The sequence below is a fragment of the Anopheles coustani genome, chromosome 3 (assembly GCF_943734705.1).
Source record: "Anopheles coustani chromosome 3, idAnoCousDA_361_x.2, whole genome shotgun sequence".
NCBI classification, from domain to species: domain Eukaryota; kingdom Metazoa; phylum Arthropoda; class Insecta; order Diptera; family Culicidae; genus Anopheles; species Anopheles coustani.
In genome coordinates this window covers 29,095,616-29,114,679 of record NC_071288.1, presented here as the reverse complement: position 1 = coordinate 29,114,679, position 19,064 = coordinate 29,095,616, and the positions used below count along the sequence as shown (strand labels likewise).

Here is a 19,064-nt window from a genome sequence, read left to right as displayed (position 1 = left end):
AACTCTTTTTTGCGATACCTTAATGTGGCTTGGATGTGAACTCATGGTTTTGCCTTTTTGCAATCCTTCGCTTAAAGGGGTTCGTTTCCTGCAAGCAAAAGCTTTGCCTTGGAGCTTTGTTGAACCGAGCTAGAGCTAGTATTTGTTTGCGAATGTTTTTTTTTTGTTTCGTCCCGACTAGCCCCAAATATACACGCAAATTAAGCGACACATTTTCACTCGTACGTAGTAGGGAATAAGCGTATATTAAACCGAAATAACACTAACGAAATTGTGTATTGATCATGGACTAAGGTAAAAGTAAACAATAAAATACTGATGAAAAAGAGATTTGTTTAGCCATTGATCTGTAATCATGTAAAATCATTCAACATTGAACATTTAAAACAACTGGTTTTGAAAGAACAACCTGAAATTGAATGGAACATACCTCTTAAAGTAAAACTAAACAGTAGAATAAAAATAAAAGTAAATAATAACATACTGATGAAAAAGAAATTGGTTTGGTCATTGCTTTGTAAATTTCTGTAAATGCATTCAACATTGAAAATGTAAATTAGCTTGTTTAGAAAGAACAGTCTTGAATTAGATTGATTGAAACCTGCCCAAAAATGGATGTGTGAATGGAATGGAATGAATTTGAAATTCAAGCAAAGCTAATGCTGGAAAGTTACTTAAACTCAAAAATTGTTGCATTTCCTATGGCATACCGATAGAAAATTTAAACTCAAGCTCTCCAGTTCCATGGGATGATAAAGTGTAATGAACATCCGCGCGACGAGCTTTCCGTTCATCGTGGTTCGGTTCGCTCGATGACCGTGAGCGATGAATTCATTCGGACTGCACAGGGTGGTTCTTTTCCGAAGCAGAAAATTTGAGAAAAATGTTACATCCTTTAATGTACCCGCTGTACTGCATTGATTTGTTTAAAATTTTCTAACATTGATATAACAAACAATTCATAAAATAAAAATAAATAAAATTTCTAACAAAAATTAGCATCGAAAGAAGCAAGATGAAATCAATGATCAAATTGGAACATATGTAGTGTGTGAAGCAAGGTTACCTTAATTATTTAAACAATTTGACTCTCCACTCCCTTGCTTCTTTATATCGTCCTTTCTCGAAAAAAGGAAATGACACAACATTCAAAAGAAGATGGGAATGCTCGAGGCGCACATGTAAGCCCGCGATACGCCACCTTTTCCTTTAGCATTCATGGCCATGTTGCGAACGGTTGTCCTTCGATGAAATCAAATTACTGCTTCAATTATATCGCTCTTGCCCAATAAGCCACTCGATTCGCTCGGTACTCGAATCACTTGCTCAAAATGTTGAGAAAAACGGTGAACATACGAAGAGGAAACCTCGAAACTTATATCGGTTGAGGGGAAGCGGTCAGCTTCGGATTCCAATCAACGGAATATTTTACAGTTTGGGGTTGCTTGTTTGTTATGAATCTGGTTTAAAAAACCGCACAGAAACCGGAAAATAGATACGCTACGCGGATTGCTGATACGTGATGATAGTAAACATCATTTGGGTATAGGAAACGAATGAATCGGTTCAAAGCAATATGCATATTCGGTGCGAGTTTCGGTCTCGAAGCAGACACGTCCGAAAAGAATCCCTCCCACCAAAGTCCACCGAACCAGCCCGCCTCGTCGCTGAAAGATGTGCAAACAAGGAAGCGAGATCAAAGATAACAAATAGAAGCGTACACTTCCGACGGTCATCCGTGTTTGAGCGGCTCGCGTTTCGTGCAGCCGATGAGAGCACTGCGCTCATAAATCAGCCCGTGGGCAACCCTTTAGCTGGGCTCGGAACCCTCTGTAGCGCCACCGGAGGGAGGTGTTGAAGGTGAGTCAGTTCCGTTCAACCGCGATCGTGGAAGGTACGAGAATGAGCCGGTCCGCGATCGCAAGCGACACCAGTGAGATAATCAATAAATTCAACCTGACCTATGTGCGTCCTTACCCGTACCCCCCTCTCCCTTCTAGCGGCAAAGGGAGGCTGCGAGCAGCTTGTGCGATCGGAGGCGATCGAGAAATGGACATCTGAGGTCGGGCAAATCAAATATGCATGCTCTCCTTGCCGGTAAATTTGATGGTGGGAGTGGTAGGCCGTCGGTTGTTGAGAATTAAGTGTCATTATACCGGGCGCGGGCGCGAAGCAACGTGACGCCGGTTCGGGCTGAGCAACCCGGCCGATCGATTCTCATGCTTTTGCATCACTGAGCAAAGTTCAAAAACACGTGCCAAGAACGAAGAAACGACGGCGGCGAGTGGCGATGATGCGCTGTCGTAATCCACGCGATCACAATTGCACTCGACCTCTCGCCCATGAAACTTAAGCTGGCCACTTCGGGCGAAAAAGCTCAAGTACTGGTGCACTTCACATGTTGAAGGCTCGCGCCACTTCTGCAGGCGACAGCGCGAAACCGACAAATTCAAAATAGAGAGAGGAACAAAAAAAAAAGCACCGCGATTAAAAGGCAAACCACCTGTAACGGCGTGCCACCATGAAATGCTGTAGCGAAGCCATATGTACACCGTGTGTGCCTGTCCCTCTCGGCGTCTTTCCTTTTTTTTATCTGTCTCTCTATCTTCGCGCTTCTCCAAAACGTGCTTCCGCGAGAAATAATAAACGTGGTGGTGGAGCCGAAATAAAAAGAAAGAAAAAACGACACACCGGTGTAGCAAGGTCGCGGAGATACAGTTCTTCCGAAGGTGGACTTCCCTGACCGGAGATGTCTTCACCCCGCCCCGTGTCCCCGCATTTATACCGCTTTGTCGAAAAAAACTCCCCAATTTGGTCGCACCCCCAAAATGGCGACACAATCAAAGCAAGAACCGTGATAACCGGGAACACGGGGCAGCGAGTCGCAAAACCACTTCGCATGCGTCTTTATCGCCCCTTTCTTCCCCCCCTGCTTGGTACAGTTCTGGGGGGGGTTTTGATTTTGACACTCCCTCTCACCAACCCCCTTTTGCGACGATCTCCGCATACCCGATCAGGACGACGGTCGAGATGACGTTCTGAATAAATTCAAACAAACAAACGGCCGGTCACGCACACCACGGTCCACATCCCATCGGGCCCGCGGAAGTTTACCAAGCGAAAGTGCTTCCCGCAGCGCCCCAACGACCCACCACCACCCCGTCGAAAGGGGTGACGACGTTCGGTTGGGTGCACGAATGGCGGTGGTTGAGGAAGGATACCGGCGCGGCGTAGCACGCGCTAAGTACGCGTTTGCGCGGCCAGGGGCAAATCAGTCTTGGTCGGTAGGTCGATCGGAGAGAACGTCGTCGGTCGTCTGCAAACCTCTGATGCTGCGTTCGGTTTCGCGGTCAGCTAGGCAGGGAACCGAACATACAAAGAAAAGTAATCGTACAAGTATAAAAACAAGTGAGTCGCACTCGAGCTGTTGATATTTACCCCCTTACTGCGGGCTTGAAGATTGTTGACAAGCACGAGGAGAGCGAGTTTACTTGATCTTGGTTCTTGTTTTTCGCCGACTGTTGTTCTCGCTGCTATTACGTGTGGGGAGACCCGCGGTGCTAGTTTGTCTCGACTCAGCGGAAACTATTATGGACGGAGAGCCACCGCACGAACACACACGGTGAATCATCACGGCTTGCTAGAAGAAGTTGTAGCGATAGTGGAACCGTTATATTGCGCCCCTTCGTACGAGTGCACTCGCTGCGTTGCTTGTTGGAAAGTGCGAAAGTGCACTTCGAGCTGCACAAAGAGCGTGACACAGGGACAGCAAAACAGAGGAACGGCGTGGCAAAACGAGACCGCTAGCAAGCGGACTGGTAGCCTTCTTGAAAGGCTCCAAAGATCCGCGATCGTAGCAACCTTCTCCTCATCGGCGATCATCGTAGTACTCCGGTGAGGCGTGCACATCTCGTGTGGTGCAGTTAAAATTGAGAAAAAGTGTTAAATCAACCCTCCCAGGGAAGGGATAGAAAAACCCAAAATTACTAGTGTTCTTAAAATTATTATTCACAACCTTCGGAACCATTCGAGGGCGAAAGTGAGTGTGGTTAAGTTTTGCGAGTGTGACCTAAAAAAATTGTAAACGACAATCGGATTCACAAGGGCAAAAAAGATCAATTAAAGATACACAGTTACTTTTTGTGTTATTGCGCCGAGTTGCAGGTGCGATTAACCCCCAGAGTCATTCTGCCCCATCATCACCAGCCCGAAATCGGTACGGCATATCGAATCCCCAGGAACAAGTGGAAATCGAAATCTTCGATATCTAATCTCATCGCTCCCGCGGGTTGCGAAAGGGGTGTTTTTTTTTAGCCGAACACCAAACCCTATTTCCGCCGTTTGTGTATTGACTTTGTTCGATCCATCTGGGCAGTTCCAGGCAGCTGGTAGCTGATAAATAAAAAAACACCAGAGGCCCCAAAAGAGGGTGCAAAAGTGAGGCAGGCGACAGAGTGCAGTTCTATCAAGTGATCGACCGAACCCCGCCCGACACCTGAGGGTATCACGGAGCGGAATCTAAATTTGTACGTCAACCCTCGAGCGGCTTATCGGAGGCGGAAACCGACCAAAGCATAAGCTTTGGCATAGGCAACCCCATCGCAAACAGGGAGGGGGACGATCCGGACTCTTATGCTGAGCACGTATCGCTTTGTGTCGCACTTCAGTTCAGGTGCTGCTGCTGCTGCTGCTGCAAGTTCTGTCCGGGTGGAAAATCAGACAGCTTGTTCCGCGTTCGGTTCGAACTCGAATGTAGGATGGCGATCACGAAGATGACGCCGCACCAGACGCTCAGCTTTGCTTTGTTCTTCCGCCTAACGGTGGTTCTGCTGCTCCTCGGCTGCGCATCGTCCGGAGCCGAGGCGTACCGGTTGGGCGTGGGACGAGCGGACTGTACCGGTCCACCGGTGGAGATCGGTTTTGTAAGTATATGGTGTGGAGATGGTCATTAAGGGGGTTTGCTACGTTTGGAAATGATAGGGAGTTTTGGAAGAAGGATTTTGTAACTCACTTCCGCTTCGTTTTGAAGCAGGGATTGATTAGTGTTTATTATAGAAAAAATCCATTTCATTTAGGAAAGGCAATAAAAACCATGCTGTTTGCAAATGAAATGTATATTTGTGGACACAATAATAGATTATTTAACAGTTTAAAATGCTTGTGCCGTCATTAAACAGTTTTTTTAGCAAAACTTAAAAAGGAAGGCATTATAAAAACATATATTCTAATGTTATAGAACGTGCCACAATTCTCAGGTTTTGACTTCTTCAAAGCTAGGTTGGTGATTTTGCCTTCCTAACACTAAAACCCCCTTGATGGATGATGATCGCGGCTGTATGTGATTGACATGAGTAATTTCCGTTTATCATTTCCTACTCACCCTCCTCCCAGATGGGTTACGGCGAGTTTTCGCAGCGCGGCCAGGGCATCCATCTGCGGCAGTACGCCCGGGCGTTCATCTTCGAGGACGACGAAGGGTCGCGCGTGGCGTTCGTCAGCGCGGACGCCGGCATGATGGGGCACGCGGTGAAGCGGGACGTGCTGGGATTGCTGAAAGCGCGCTACGGCGATCTGTACCGGTTCGAGAACGTGGTGCTGAGCGGTTCGCACAGCCACAGCGTCCCGTCCGGCTTTCTGATGTCCTACCTGTACGACATAGCGTCCCTGGGCTTTGTGCCGCAGAACTTCGATGCCCTTGTCGAGGGCATTGCGCTGGCCATTGTGCGGGCACACGAGAGTGTGCGCGAAGGGCGCCTCTTCCTGTCGGAGACGACGGTTCAGGAGGCGAACATCAACCGCAGCCCGAGCGCGTACGAGAACAATCCCCAGGCCGAGCGGGAGTTCTACCGGGACTACACGGACAAGAAGCTGGTCCAGCTGCGGCTGGTCGACAGCGAGCGGGGTCAGCTCCGGGGTGTAATCAACTGGTTCGCCGTCCATCCGACGTCGATGAACAAAACGAACCGCTACGTCTCGAGCGACAACGTTGGGTACGCTTCCGTTCTGCTGGAGCTGGACCGGAACGGGGTGAAGGTGCCCGGGCGGGGCGACTTTGTCGGTGCGTTCGCATCCACCAACCTGGGCGATGCGTCACCGAATATCATGGGACCGAAGTGCGAGAAGACGGGACTGCCGTGCGATATGCTGACCTCTTCCTGTCCGCAGGGAGCTGGAGCGTGCATTGCGTCTGGCCCGGGCAAGGACATGTTCGAGAGCACGAAGATCATCGGTACAAGGCTTTACGACGCCGCCTCGGTGAGTACGCAATTGATGGTCAAGGTTACGCGGAAATTGCGCGCTTCAAACTCCTGCTAATCTCTTGCCGTTTGGTTGATTCATGTTTTCGTTTCTTCTCTTCAGAAACTGTTGAGTGCTAATGGAGGTCGTGAAGTGACGGGACGGATCCAGTTCGCCCACCAGTTCATCGACATGACGCAGATGAAGGTGCCGTACGTTAACCCAAACACTGGCGAGGTGGAAACCGTCCACGGGTGCTATCCCGCCATGGGATACAGCTTCGGCGCGGGTACAACCGACGGGCCCGGTGCGTTCGACTTCCGTCAGGCCACACTGACGGATTCGTCCTTCTGGAACACGGCCCGTGACATCCTGGCAGAACCGACCGCCGAGGATAAACAGTGCCAAGCGCCCAAACCGATTTTGATTGCGAGTGGTCGCGCGAAGTTTGGCTACGAAGCGCAACCCAAGATTGTCCCGACGCAGATTTTGCTGCTCGGAGACTTTGCCATCGCGGCCGTTCCCGCCGAGTTTACGACCATGTCCGGAAGAAGGCTAAGGGCCGCGGTACGCCAGGCATCGCTGGATAGCAGCGGCGAGGAGCTGACGGTGGTGATTGCGGGACTTTCCAATATGTACACCAGTTACGTGGCCACACCGGAAGAGTACGCCATCCAGCGTTACGAAGGCGCCTCCACGCTGTACGGTCCGCACACGCTCACCATCTACTTGGAGCAGTTCGGAAAGCTCATGCACGCGATCCGGCGAGGTGAAACACTGGAACCCGGCCCACTGCCACCGTTCGAGGATGATAAGCAGATCACCCTGTCGACGGGGGTGGTGTTCGATGGCCATCCGTTCGGGTGGTACTTTGGTGACTGCAAGCTACAGCCCCGGGAAACCCCGTACCATCGCGGTGACACCGTGCGCGTCATGTTCATCGCGGGCAACCCCCGAAACAATCTGATGCACGAGAAGACCTACTTCACCGTCGAACGGTTGATACCGGATTTCGAGGAAACGAACAGCGTAGATCATACGCATCAGCGACGGGACACTTGGGAGGTGATCGCGACGGACGCGAACTGGGAGACGAAATTCAAGTGGCACCGCCGCTCGACGCTCTTCGCGTACAGTGACATCGAGCTGGAATGGGAAATCTCGGATCAGGTCGAACCGGGCACGTACCGAATACAACACTTTGGCTACTGGCGCTACATCTTGGGCGGCATCTTCCCGTACAATGGCACAACGAGAAACTTCCACGTGGAGTGACCACCGAAACAACCGAAAGCCCAACGATAGACTGTAGGATAACGTTGTGCCAAATTGATCACGTTATGACAAGTTAGTACTAGTTTCACGATGTAAAGCTGGCTATAAGCACGCCGTGCGCAACACAAAAGTATTCGTTCAAGTATGGGGTAATTTGGGGTTGGGAACTTACTATACTGTACTGCAAGGTTTGATCGCTTAGAAGTTACGAACGACGAGATTTTCTATGTCCCCCTGCAACAAACTTTGATATTTATGCCAAAAAATATTAAGATTTCATGTTTCTCTTACGCTACATGGCCATTTTTTAGTATAAGCGAAAATGTTGTATGTGAAAATAAAAAACGACTCAAGAAATTGAAAATTAAGAGGTACTTTTATGTTTATGGCTATGTTTTTTTGTGTATCGGTAATTACGTAGCTAGGAATGAATTTCGTAAAACGACAAACACATACCACAACTAGTGGGAGTTAAATTTTACAATGCCGTTTCAATTCTAGGGGGGAAACCCTTGAGACGCTAGCAGCCAACAATGGCAGGTTCCCCTCTCGGTAGTAATATAATCCAGTACCGTCGGCATTATAAAATTTTGGGGTCTTGTGTCTTTATGTAGAGTTAACAAACGGCATTACGATTTTCAAAACATCATTCCAATATGCCTGTCACGACGGGGCTATGAGCTCACCTTTCTTCGTTTACTATAGGTACCTTCCTGCCATTACAGCTGTCAGTGCTAGGAATTTGCTGTGTAGGAAAACAAAGTTTCTTTCTTCAAGAAAAGCATAATTTCCAAACGAAAAAGTTGGTGCTGACTTGGTGTAATCGCTGACTTTGATCTCGCTGAGACGCATTTCATTAAGATGTATCAGGCGCTGCTCCAGCAGGCGATCAATTCGCTTCAAAACCTTAGCTCTGACGAGCTGAGAAATTTATTGGCCGATGAAGAGATGCTTGACGAACGGGTCAATGAAGTGGTAGGTGTTAGGAATACTCTCTACTAGTCTCTTCTGTGACTCATCCCCATTGAAATCGCACGTATTATTTGCAGATTAAAACTATTGATTCGTCAAAAGACGCGGTTATCAACGAAAATAGAAGACTGGCGGAGGCTAATCTGGAGTTTGAACCAAAGATGATCGAACTCCGATCGCGAGTGGAGGAGCTGGGGGAAGAAGGTCGACAGGCTGGAGAGGATGTAAAAAAGAAAATAGCTGAGCTCAGTAAGTTAAAGTGCCTCCAAACATTATGATCAGTTCATGCCAGTAATGAAAATTATTCTTTTCATTTAGATGCGAAGGCGTCGAGTTCCAATGCGGATACAGTGATGGCTCTACTGCAGACCGCCGCTGCTGAAAGTGAGGAGGAATCGGAGGCACTCGTAAAACAGTTCTTGGACGGTGAACTATCCACCGACCCATTTTTGGAACAGTTCATGGGCGTTCGAAAGCTAATGCACACTAGGAAGCTTAAGGCGGAAAAGATGGTCGATTTAATTATTAAGACAAAAGGACAGAACTTGGACATTTCTACTCCCATGCCTGGATTTCACCTTCTAAATCTGGGACCGTACACACCTCCAGCTCAAGCATCTCCAGCAGGATTTGATCAACCACCATCTTCTTCTGGCTCTCCTGCGTACGTGCCGTATCCAGTAGATCAGGGCTCGGTCCCGTATCCGCTCGCAATGTTTCAATCTCCAAGGTTCTAGACGAATTAAAAATAATGCCTTCGTTTGTGATTGGGTAGATAAGGTCTTCTAACACACAAAATTGGCGTGTGAAATGTTACACTAAGCAAGCAGGAGGAACAAATGTTTGTTGGCGTGTTCTGCGAACTCGATATAATCGTAGAACTGCACAAGTTTTGTAAGGATGTGAATTATACTGCAGAGTTTAATTTATTAAGTAAGCATGGTATAGCAGACAACATGATGGATCATCGAGCAAGTGAATAAAGTTAAGATTAAAAGAACAAAAATAGTACAAGTAGTATTGAATGTATTTGGTTGTATGTATGACACTTTTTAATGGGTTTTTATGCTTCATATTTTGATTTTTGAAATATTTTTTGTTGTAGCCGTTATAATGGGTATTGGACAACAATCAGACAATAAATAATTTCCAGCTACTGTTCTTTGCTCCACAAGGAGCCTGGGTAATGTTGACAAAAAACCGCAACCAGTTTCCGAACCAGTTTCGGGACTCGACTCCACAATACTCCGGGGTCGGAGCCGTCTGGTTCTGTCCGGAGACACTAGTCGGCAGCCGGAGTCGTCCGGAACCGAGGTCGCTAGTCGGCAGTCTGAGCCGTCCGGAGTCGTCTGGGTCCGTCGGAGCATTCCGGAGCCGTCGGAGCGGTGAGTGCTGTTCCGAGAACCCACCACTAAAGGAGACTAGATTGACACACCTTCTTCAACTACAACTCGCTAACTGTCAACAGCTGTGTTTTGGAAATTTTATTGTTTCAAATGTAAACAAACACACGTTTCCAAACGAGCAAAGCATTTTCGTTGAAAAATGAGTTCAAAAAGAGGCGAATCGCGTCGTACTCGACCTCAGAAGCACCAGAATACGTTTGCCTTCAAGAACGATCTGCACGATAAGCACACGCCGCTGATCAAGCTTATCAACAACTTAAATGTGAGTGAAGTGTGTGAACATTGTAAGAGCGTCATCGATTGGAAGATCAAGTACCGGAAGTACAAACCGTTAACACAGCCGAAAGCGTGCATCAAATGCGGTGAACGGAAGGTCAAGCGGGCATACCATGTCCTGTGCCGGGACTGTGCACTTGGTAGCAGGTGCTGCGCCAAATGTCGCAAGTCCGCAGACGAAGCGAACATCATTCCACCGGAACCAACCCCGCAGGAACAGGTGAAACTGAAGGCGGAGATGGACCAGCTCATCAAGTTACTGCCGGAGCGGAAGCGAAGGACGTTTTTGCGCTTTATGAACCGTGGGAAAAAGAAGAAGTCAAAGAACGTAGACTCGGAACAGGAGGGATCGGACGATGATGAGACTGGTGCTGATGGAAAGAAGAAAGCGAATGCGCCCGTGCCACGCACGAGGGAAGAACTTATGGAAAAGTACGAACAGCTGAAGCTGGCCGCTGGAAAGGATGGCGAAAAAGATGATTTGGATGAGTTTAGTAGTGGGGATGAAGACTACGACGACTTCAGTGATGAAGATTTCTCCGATGCATCTGATACGAAATAAACCCAAGTGGAATGTATTCGCCTGTAACCATTTAGAGTTCGTTCAATTACGTTGACACAAAACGAATATAGAATATAAATGTTGTTTTATTTACATATACTGTAATACGTAAAACAGTGAGTACAGGATCAAACCAATTTTGAATGTACAGTATAAAAACCCACCAAATAGTATACGAAAAATCCATTCCCCAGTTTGTAGTAGTTTGGCTCGACCAGGTGGAATGCCTTTGCATAGACTATCTACTATCACATTGAAATACATGATCCCGCTAGAACGCAACGACATTCCGTTAGTCTATCGATAGCGAACGTAGCATTTTTTCCGTCGACTCCTCCCCTTTGTTCGGTTCTCCGTTGCGCTGGCCCTCCTCGGATAGAAAATAGTTTCTTTGCCGCTCAAACTCCTTCATGTGGTCTTGGTGAAGCTCATCAATTGATTTTAGATCTCCACCCAGGTCCGACGGCAGACAACTCTTGGGTATCCATTCGTCGTAGAACTTTTCGAAATTCGCGTTGGATGTGTGAAGGTATAGCTTAAAGTAGAGTCGATGTATAATGTTAAAAACATTAGTCAACCGTTTAGTTACTGGAGGGCTTACAGTTTCAACTAACCATGTTTAAAATTTCAGCATGAATGAAGGGTTTGATGATGTACATAATCTTGTCGAAAAAGGATACTACGTTCACCACGTGGATCGCTTTCAGTTTTGCCGGTAGACCTTCCTGCAGATAGCTGAAGAATTTGCGCACCGAGCTCATGTTGATTCTGGTCAAATGCATCAGACCGACGTTTTTCATGTCGAACAGGAAAATGATACCCGGGCGTGGTCCCTGCGAGTACAGGCAGGAATCGATGGTCATGAAGTACGTTTTGATTGCCTCGTCGAATTGGTAATTGGAAGCGCGCGAATTTTTCAAACGATGAAACACCACCGAATATCCGCTGGGAGTCGTTGGCAACGGGAAATAATCCCTGGAAGAGAAAAGTAAAGACACTTTCAAACTGATGCTAACGTTGTCCCAGCCCTCCATAATACTCACTGATTTTGCAGACATTGCTGGATCGGTGCACTAAGTGGATCGCGGTTGCTGAACAGCTCTGGGCTGGTCTTACGAATGTCGTAGTAAATTTTTAACACCTTCCTCGTTTCATCGATGTTCTTGTCACACGCGTCCAGGAAGCAGGCGAGCTGCTTATCGGTGATGGTGGTTGGCACTCCCTCGATCGGAGGGTTTCTAAGGGCTTTCAAATCTTCCCGAGAGAGTCCTTCGCGCTTCAGTGCGTCCTCTAGGTCGTAGCCCATGTCATGCTCCATTTTGCGTTCCAGCGACCTTTACTGAATGTCTGCTAATATACTGAAAAGTAAAACCGGATGTTTTTTATTAAATAATGGGTCGGTACACAGGTCAATTGCATCATTACAACAAAGGATACAGCTCCCATAAAACACAAGGCTGCATATCGCTACAATCATAAGCTTAGAACAACTTTCTGACCGGTTGGGGTCACAAGCACTTTAGCGAATCCGTAAAAAATAAAAACTTAAATAATATTTTGTTGAAGAAATTGCAGCCAACAGCACGCGCTATTGACTGCAGCAATGTAACAATTTCCCAACGGCTCATAGTAAGTGTTGTTTGGTGCAATATTGACGCATGTAATACAGCCAACTGCGCCAATTAGCATAGTCGTCAAAGCGTTCTAGTCTAGTGGGGGGCTTGTTGGAATCGTTTCCAGCTTTTGCCTTCGCCACGCGACGGAAAAACAATTCAGCAAACCAGCTTTACTGAAAGATCAAGCGATGCGCCTTCCGACAATACACATCGACGCTAGCGCGTCACAACGTAATTCGTAATTGTCCACCTTAGGTCGTAATCAACGTAGCCTTCCATGAAAGCCACATCTGATGACCGGTGGTGTAGCTACCTATCTATTATCAGCGTGAAAATAATTACAAATTCAAATGCACACGCCATACTTCCTACGTTTCCGATCCTAGGCAAACCATGATCAAGTTCAGGTCAACACGATCCCTTACGCTCGAGCAAAGAAGGTATCGCATTGTTGCTATGAAAATGACGACAATAACGTATCGGCGGAACCAGTGCTGACGCATGCCTCGCCGAAGCATGTTCATCTTCGCGCCACAAACGTACGTTAAAACGAATCATAGAAGTGTAGGAGCTCGACCGAGACTTTGCCGTACGCATTTTGCGCGACTAAAAGCGGTTTCGCGTTAAGGTCAAACTTGTCTTGGTCTTGGAAGAGTTGACGAGGTTTTGGAACGGTTGAGTGAGTGCGCAACTGTTTTGAGGGAATTTTAAAACTATCTTATCGGTAGAAAATTACCAATGCAAATGAGCGAACCGGGGAGGAAATGGAAGACACTGTGGTAAACAAAGCACCAAGGAAATAAATTACACGAGCAGTGCGTATCATTTGGCGAACCTTCTTTATATCCGACAAATCAGGATAACATGGTGCCGTTAAGAAAAATTAACTGACATTTCTGTTGAATTATTCCATTTTTCATCGTGACTATTTTTACCTCATTTGCGTGAGAGACGAGTTGCAAAGAGCTAAAACATTTAGGGAAACGTTATTCTAATCACGTTGGGAGCCACAAATAAGGTAACACCTGCTTAAACAAACCCAAACTTGAATAAAGAGACTGAAATGAATAAACAAATCCCGCACACTTTTCTAAGTTCCAACGATCGACCAATCGGAGATATATGAAGATTGGTTGTCTTAAAAACGTTCAGTTAACTCGCTAGCCATCTTTAAGGATCTTATTATTCATCTCCACAATTTGCAATTTGAATTAGCTCCACAACATGCTTTTTGCGAAATGAAAACTATGCTCTAGTCGCATCGACGGTCTGTGTGTAACACTTTCGCGTCTCCATCGGCAGAACGTGCTCTAGGAATCCGCCCGGCCCTAGTCAGCTGTGGTACGGAAATTATGCAACACTAAATTATGCTGCTCTAGCAAACCGGTTGGCGCGATTCGCGCAACCCAGCGTGAGCGCTGCAGACCAACCCGATCACCTCGGCGTCAGTCCCCTTCATTGTCACCTTCGTCCACTGAGATTTGGCACATCTAACCGTCGAGTTCATCTAACGGGCCGATGGAGGTGCAGAAGTGGTCCCAAAAGAAGCAAATCGTCTTGAGAAGCTTGGCGGCAATACACCAACGAAATCCCATGGATGGGCTTTTGTTTATTTTTACAATTCTCACCCGTCGTTCGGGCAACAAGCATTTCGCCACAAACCGTTATCTACCAGTGACGCTGGAAGACCTACGAAGCTTTCGTTGGAGAAAGATCAGTTGCGTTTGGTAGACGCGGTTCAGCTCTATCACCTGACGAGCCTCTGGAAAGGGAAAAGCATTTAGCAGCAGTTGGATTGAAAGCAACTGTCGCTTTCTGTTGGCCCACTTTTGCCCACACGAATAGTCCAGCGTCGAAAGGAACGGCGAAATGTTACGGTAGAAACGAGTTATATGTAATGTTTGTGGAAACTCGATACGCGACACGTTACTTTAATCATAGTATCAATAGTAATTTCACATTTCTCTATATATTTAAATTAATATAACGGATGCAAATGTGGACGCATATTTCATAAATAAGATAAGTTTCCTCACTAAACGTAATTATAAGAGAAGACTCAGTCTGATCCCCATCGATATTTTTGTGATTCACTTTTTTATTTCTCCTCAAAAATTCCTTCTTTTGCACTCCCATCTATTGAAAAAACTGGATCATAAAACGTACGTTAGCTTGATGATCAAAATCGCCTGAGTAATTCTGCAGCCAGAAAAAGTAGATATGAGCAAGAGATTGGATGCTTTAAAGACATTCGATTGCGCCAAAAACGTACGAGGAGTACAAATGGGACTGGTTTAACCCGTCGACTGCAACGCAAGTGGCAGATCGCAAACGAAAACTGCGCAAGCTGAACAGAACTGAAACAGAAGTTAAGAATACGGGTATGCACAAAATAATGCAACAGGTTCAGATGAGAAACGGAACAAGTTTTTTTTTAAGATACGGTTTTAATATGCAAAAGTTAGAATACACGAAAAAAATCAGATTAGAAATACCCATATGACAGGTTTAGCAAGCAACAGTCTACCAAAGGACCTTGATTCCTAAGTTGATCTGCTGGCGCAACAAGAATTGAGATCTGGTCAACTACCAGGCAGAGGTGCTCTCGTGGTAGGCTGGGTACTACTGGAGAACTGGACAAAAAATGGAGGCGCATTTCCTGAAAACGATATTCATTGATTGACAATCGAGGAACCACACACTAAGGTAAAACCATATCAAGCTAACAGTTCATTTAGAATTCAGAAAATAAAAGTAATAGAGCGAGAAAAAAGTACTACTAAACGTGACAGAGAGATGAGAACAGACTAAGTAAGTGTCTAGAACTACCAGCAGAACAAAATTATGCTGCAATGAGTTGGCCTTCAAGACTGAGTTGACCCTTCAAGAATCTAAACACATGCCAAGTACGCAAGATATTCCTCAATCGCAAGATATTCCAGGTGTAAAAGATTTGAACTGAGGGGGTTTCAAACGGTTTATTTTCGTACATTTATGACCCGTCGATAGAAAAACCAATCTCTTTCAACCAAACGGAGAAGAGTAAACATGAATTCCAATGCGCAGACCCGCTCCGGTTGGTAAGACCATCAATGCAACCCTCACGTAAACAAACGCTCACTTTCGCACGCGTCGGCACCACGATGTTCTAGATCCTACACTTTTCCTTCCAGGATGTGCTTTCCATCCCACAGACCGGCAGACTGGCTGGCAATAAATTGTTAAAACCATTTCTGCAATGGCAACATTTTCCACTCCTCATAGATCCTCCCGTGTATAGCACGCGACGTCGGGGAACACCGGGGCGGTGGGGTTAATGTTTTTCACGATATTTTTAGCATCAAACACTGCAAGTCACACTGTTCCGTCTGTGCGTTGCCCCTCACTGAAGGTGTCGGCAATTCGGATTCGAGAATTTGGTTGTATCGTGACGCTTTCCAGCTGTGTTTATCTTCTTGTTGGGGCCATTATCGGGGCTAGACTGCCGCGGGTGGAGGCTGCGTGCAATCGGTTTGGGCCATTTGTGGATCTTGGCGTGTTCAAAATACCGCACCCGGTGACATAATACGCAAGGTGCACGAAGTGCACAAATCGTGAGAACTAACCGATGTTGCTCGAGCAGGTAGCGATGGGGCCGGAGGGAGGGCGAAACAAACACTGCGGCACTAGCGCGGGAAAGGAGGCAAAACCGAACCGAAACCTGACCGTACGATGCGGCTGTTGGAAGCAAACTGAGCAACACGCCGATCGATGCCCGACTGCACACCGTCCCATGTGCACGGAAGTGGATGGACGGATCACAGGCGTGACGTCACGTTCGTCACGGTGTCAACGGATCAACGGTGGGAGCTGTACATCGCCGTGCTCCGGGGGGAGTTTCTCACTCAATGAAGTTCTTCTAGTGGGACGTTTACTCACCCAAGCTTCACACTCACTGCGCTCAAGGATGTTGGGAAGGACACAAGGAATGACATTGGAAAAGGCGGGAGTTCTGGGAACAAGGAAAATCCTTTGTTCGCTCCACCGGGAGGTCGGTCCTTAGGGGGGCTACCGTGCCCCCGTTGTCTCGTGCGTTGCTGTCCTACTTTTCTCCCACTAAACACTTCAAGGATAATGGAGGACCGTTTTTAGTTTCCCTCTAATGACCCGTCGCATGCCCGGGCGAGCGATGTGTGCGAAAAATGTATGCAAAGTTTCGACCCGTTTCGCGTAACCAACTTCTGCAACTGCGCTGCTGGTGGGGATGTAGTAAAATTTTATGGCCACTTTATCGCGATTGCTGCAGCTCGGCTTGCACAAAGAGCATCGATCAGCCCCCGGCCCGAGGGTGGAAGGAAAAAGGGTTGCCAAAGTGGTGCCGTTGCAACGGTGTGCGGCGGGATATAGTGTTCGGTTACTACCGGTTGCGCGGTAAATTTCGTCGTCCAGCGTGCGGTTGATGCAGAATCGACGTTTCGTCATCGTTGATCGGCTCATGTTGTACGCTGACGATGAAGATAATGAGAGAAATCACTGCAGCAAGTTTGTTCGTGTTATTGGTTCAAACAGAGGCATGTTTGTCTTTTGATGCAAAACTAGCGTTTGAAAGCGAAATAATCAAAACCCATTTTGACGGTTTTACAAATATAATGTTAAATCAAAACTGTCGTTGCATTGTCGTAGTTCTCATTATGCTCGCGTTGACTTCTCGAATCGCTTGCGCTCGTGACGAATTCTGCAAAGAAGTCTCGCATATAAAAATAGGGATGCTCATCACGCACTGTTCAACTGTCACGTCCGAGCTGCAAAATAGGGAAGTGATTCGATGGAAGTAAGGTATCTTGGAACTAGCAAGCGATCGTAAAGTAAAGTTATGAAGGGTAGGTATGTTTCTTGATCAGGAATTCTAGTGGGGCTTAATGTTTTCGGTAAAACTGTTACTTCAATTTATATCGGTTGTCTGAAGGACGTACAATGCGAACATGTAAAATGGGTTCGAAATGTATTTGATCCACAATCAACGCTATGGAAAATAAACTAGTTTGAGCGCTTCCGTAGTGAAAATGCATGTTGCTCCCGGGGATGCAATTTTCTTAGTCAAGCAGGTTTTTCGCCCGGTCCAAATATACTTGGTGACCTTCACAAAACATGGTCCGTTCAAATCTTTATAATCAACAGTTAATCTATTTTTTCGCTGTAGTTTATAACATTTCCCGGAAACGACGGAATACAGAAAGTGTTTTATAAGAAAATCAACGAGATTGCGAATATTTAATATCACTGATTCTGAAAAAATCAAGTTGTTCAAGAGGGTAACGCATGTTTGTTCAATTAACTAAATAATAAATAAATTGTTGAAAAGCCATGCTGTTGGCTGTTTTATAACTCTAAGTGTTATGAAAATGTCAACTTGAATGTTAATTTACTATCGAAGTTAGTTTAAAAAAAAAACATACAAAAATGCAAACCTGCCAGTTATACCGGTTCGTTTGAAAATAACCGTGTCGAGCAATTGCATAAATTCAGGCTCTCGTAATGTATGCAACATATGTCATCAAAGGTAAATTGTTCAAATTTAAAACCGCGCAAATTGAAAACCGATTTTAAACTTTACATCGTTTAAATGATTGAATCAAAATATAAGAATTAAGAAAACTAAGACATTTTAACATGTAGAGGAAACAAGGATATGCAACATCTATACATAATGAAAGCTAGTTGTTCTAGCTAAAGATAAGACCAGCGAATGGCACAAATAAAAAACTGAAATTCTATCGAGTTTATGAGAAAAAACCTTGCTATATTACTACCATCAATTCTCTCACCAAGAGGAAGAACAAAACAAAGTAGAGTGCATTTCAGAATATCAGATAAGGGGGTTTGTTTTTATGTTCTTTTACTGTGTGTGTTGGGTGTGTTTTTGTGTTCTAATACTGCTCGACCCTTGTATCGTTCCGTTATTTGGTATACTTTGGATAATTGGGTAAGCTTTTCCACCCCTCCATCGTTGTTTTCGCATGCCAAAGGCCCGAAAAAGGAAGCGTAACCCAATGGCGAAGGTCAATTAAAAATGTAAATTGAAGTTAATTGTTCGACAAACACTAGTCGGTAGACGATAAAGGTTTTTACTGCCCAGCTCAGCATGTCTTGGTTTGGTTCACGCGAATCGAAACGAAACCCAGAGCACGGGGAAGTGAACCGTGCTGCCTTAGATAGATGGGAGGGCTGTGGGGTGGCAATGAGGTTGTTTGCTCGGATGGATACCCATTCTATGCAGTGGTATGAATCGGTCATTACTGTAAACATTAATCGAAAGTGGTTAAAGGGACAAAGATTTTTATCGTAGCCAATAAAATGGATTGTAACACTATAAATGTGCATTGATAAATGGGCAATGGGTGAAAATTACTAGTTTTCATGCTACTTCCAAAGTATGCTTCTTTCAGTGTTATCTTAGTCCTTCTTCCTTATCTTCATTTTGGAATTTTCTCACACACAACTGTTAATCTATAATTACTCCCCATGCTTTGCCAGTATCGAATAGATCGGCTGCAAAATGCGGGAATACTTGCGCGCAACATTTTTCGACGATCGTGATCTACGGTGTCGTGTTTGCATTTGATAGCATGCGATAACACCACTGCTTATAAACTCCCCGTTGCTGGTGTGAGTGTTCCTAGGAATGATACTAACGAGTAACAACTTACCACTCTTTAAAACCACCATTACACCTCTCACCAT

At 46.0% G+C, this 19,064-nt stretch overlaps 4 protein-coding genes across 5 annotated transcripts in view; 3 read left to right on the top strand and 1 right to left on the bottom strand.

Annotated features, from left to right (window-relative positions):
- The first annotated feature begins 4,757 nt into the window (after positions 1–4,757).
- LOC131259013 (neutral ceramidase-like) lies at positions 4,758–7,512 on the top strand. The gene is made up of 3 exons (XM_058260426.1): positions 4,758–4,922; positions 5,392–6,255; positions 6,361–7,512. The coding sequence occupies exons 1-3, from the start codon at positions 4,758–4,760 to the stop codon at positions 7,510–7,512; spliced, it is 2,181 nt and encodes a 726-aa protein (XP_058116409.1).
- Positions 7,513–8,249: 737 nt separating this feature from the next.
- The window catches only part of LOC131258941 (vacuolar protein sorting-associated protein 37B), a 492,072-nt gene continuing 481,257 nt past the window's right edge, over positions 8,250–19,064 (top strand). Inside the window, exons 1-3 of one of the 2 annotated variants that reach the window (XR_009178113.1) lie at positions 8,250–8,487; positions 8,562–8,733; positions 8,803–9,459. Coding sequence is in view for 1 of the 2 variants with exons in the window: in XM_058260345.1 (XP_058116328.1) it covers positions 8,374–8,487; positions 8,562–8,733; positions 8,803–9,221 (705 nt within the window). In the remaining variant the exon portion in view is untranslated. Of the gene's footprint in view, positions 8,488–8,561; positions 8,734–8,802; positions 9,484–19,064 lie in introns of those variants that run through there. The other variant, XM_058260345.1, reaches the window with a different exon arrangement.
- LOC131258942 (uncharacterized protein C9orf85 homolog) lies at positions 9,968–10,872 on the top strand. Its single transcript, XM_058260347.1, has one exon. The coding sequence runs from the start codon at positions 10,030–10,032 to the stop codon at positions 10,726–10,728; it is 699 nt and encodes a 232-aa protein (XP_058116330.1). The 5' UTR covers positions 9,968–10,029; the 3' UTR covers positions 10,729–10,872.
- Positions 11,021–16,038, bottom strand: LOC131258934 (alpha-tocopherol transfer protein-like). The gene is made up of 4 exons (XM_058260336.1): positions 15,950–16,038; positions 11,772–12,086; positions 11,343–11,703; positions 11,021–11,263 (listed from the first exon to the last, which is right to left on the bottom strand). Exons 2-4 carry the CDS (start codon positions 12,044–12,046, stop codon positions 11,021–11,023), a joined length of 879 nt encoding a protein of 292 aa, XP_058116319.1. The 5' UTR covers positions 12,047–12,086; positions 15,950–16,038.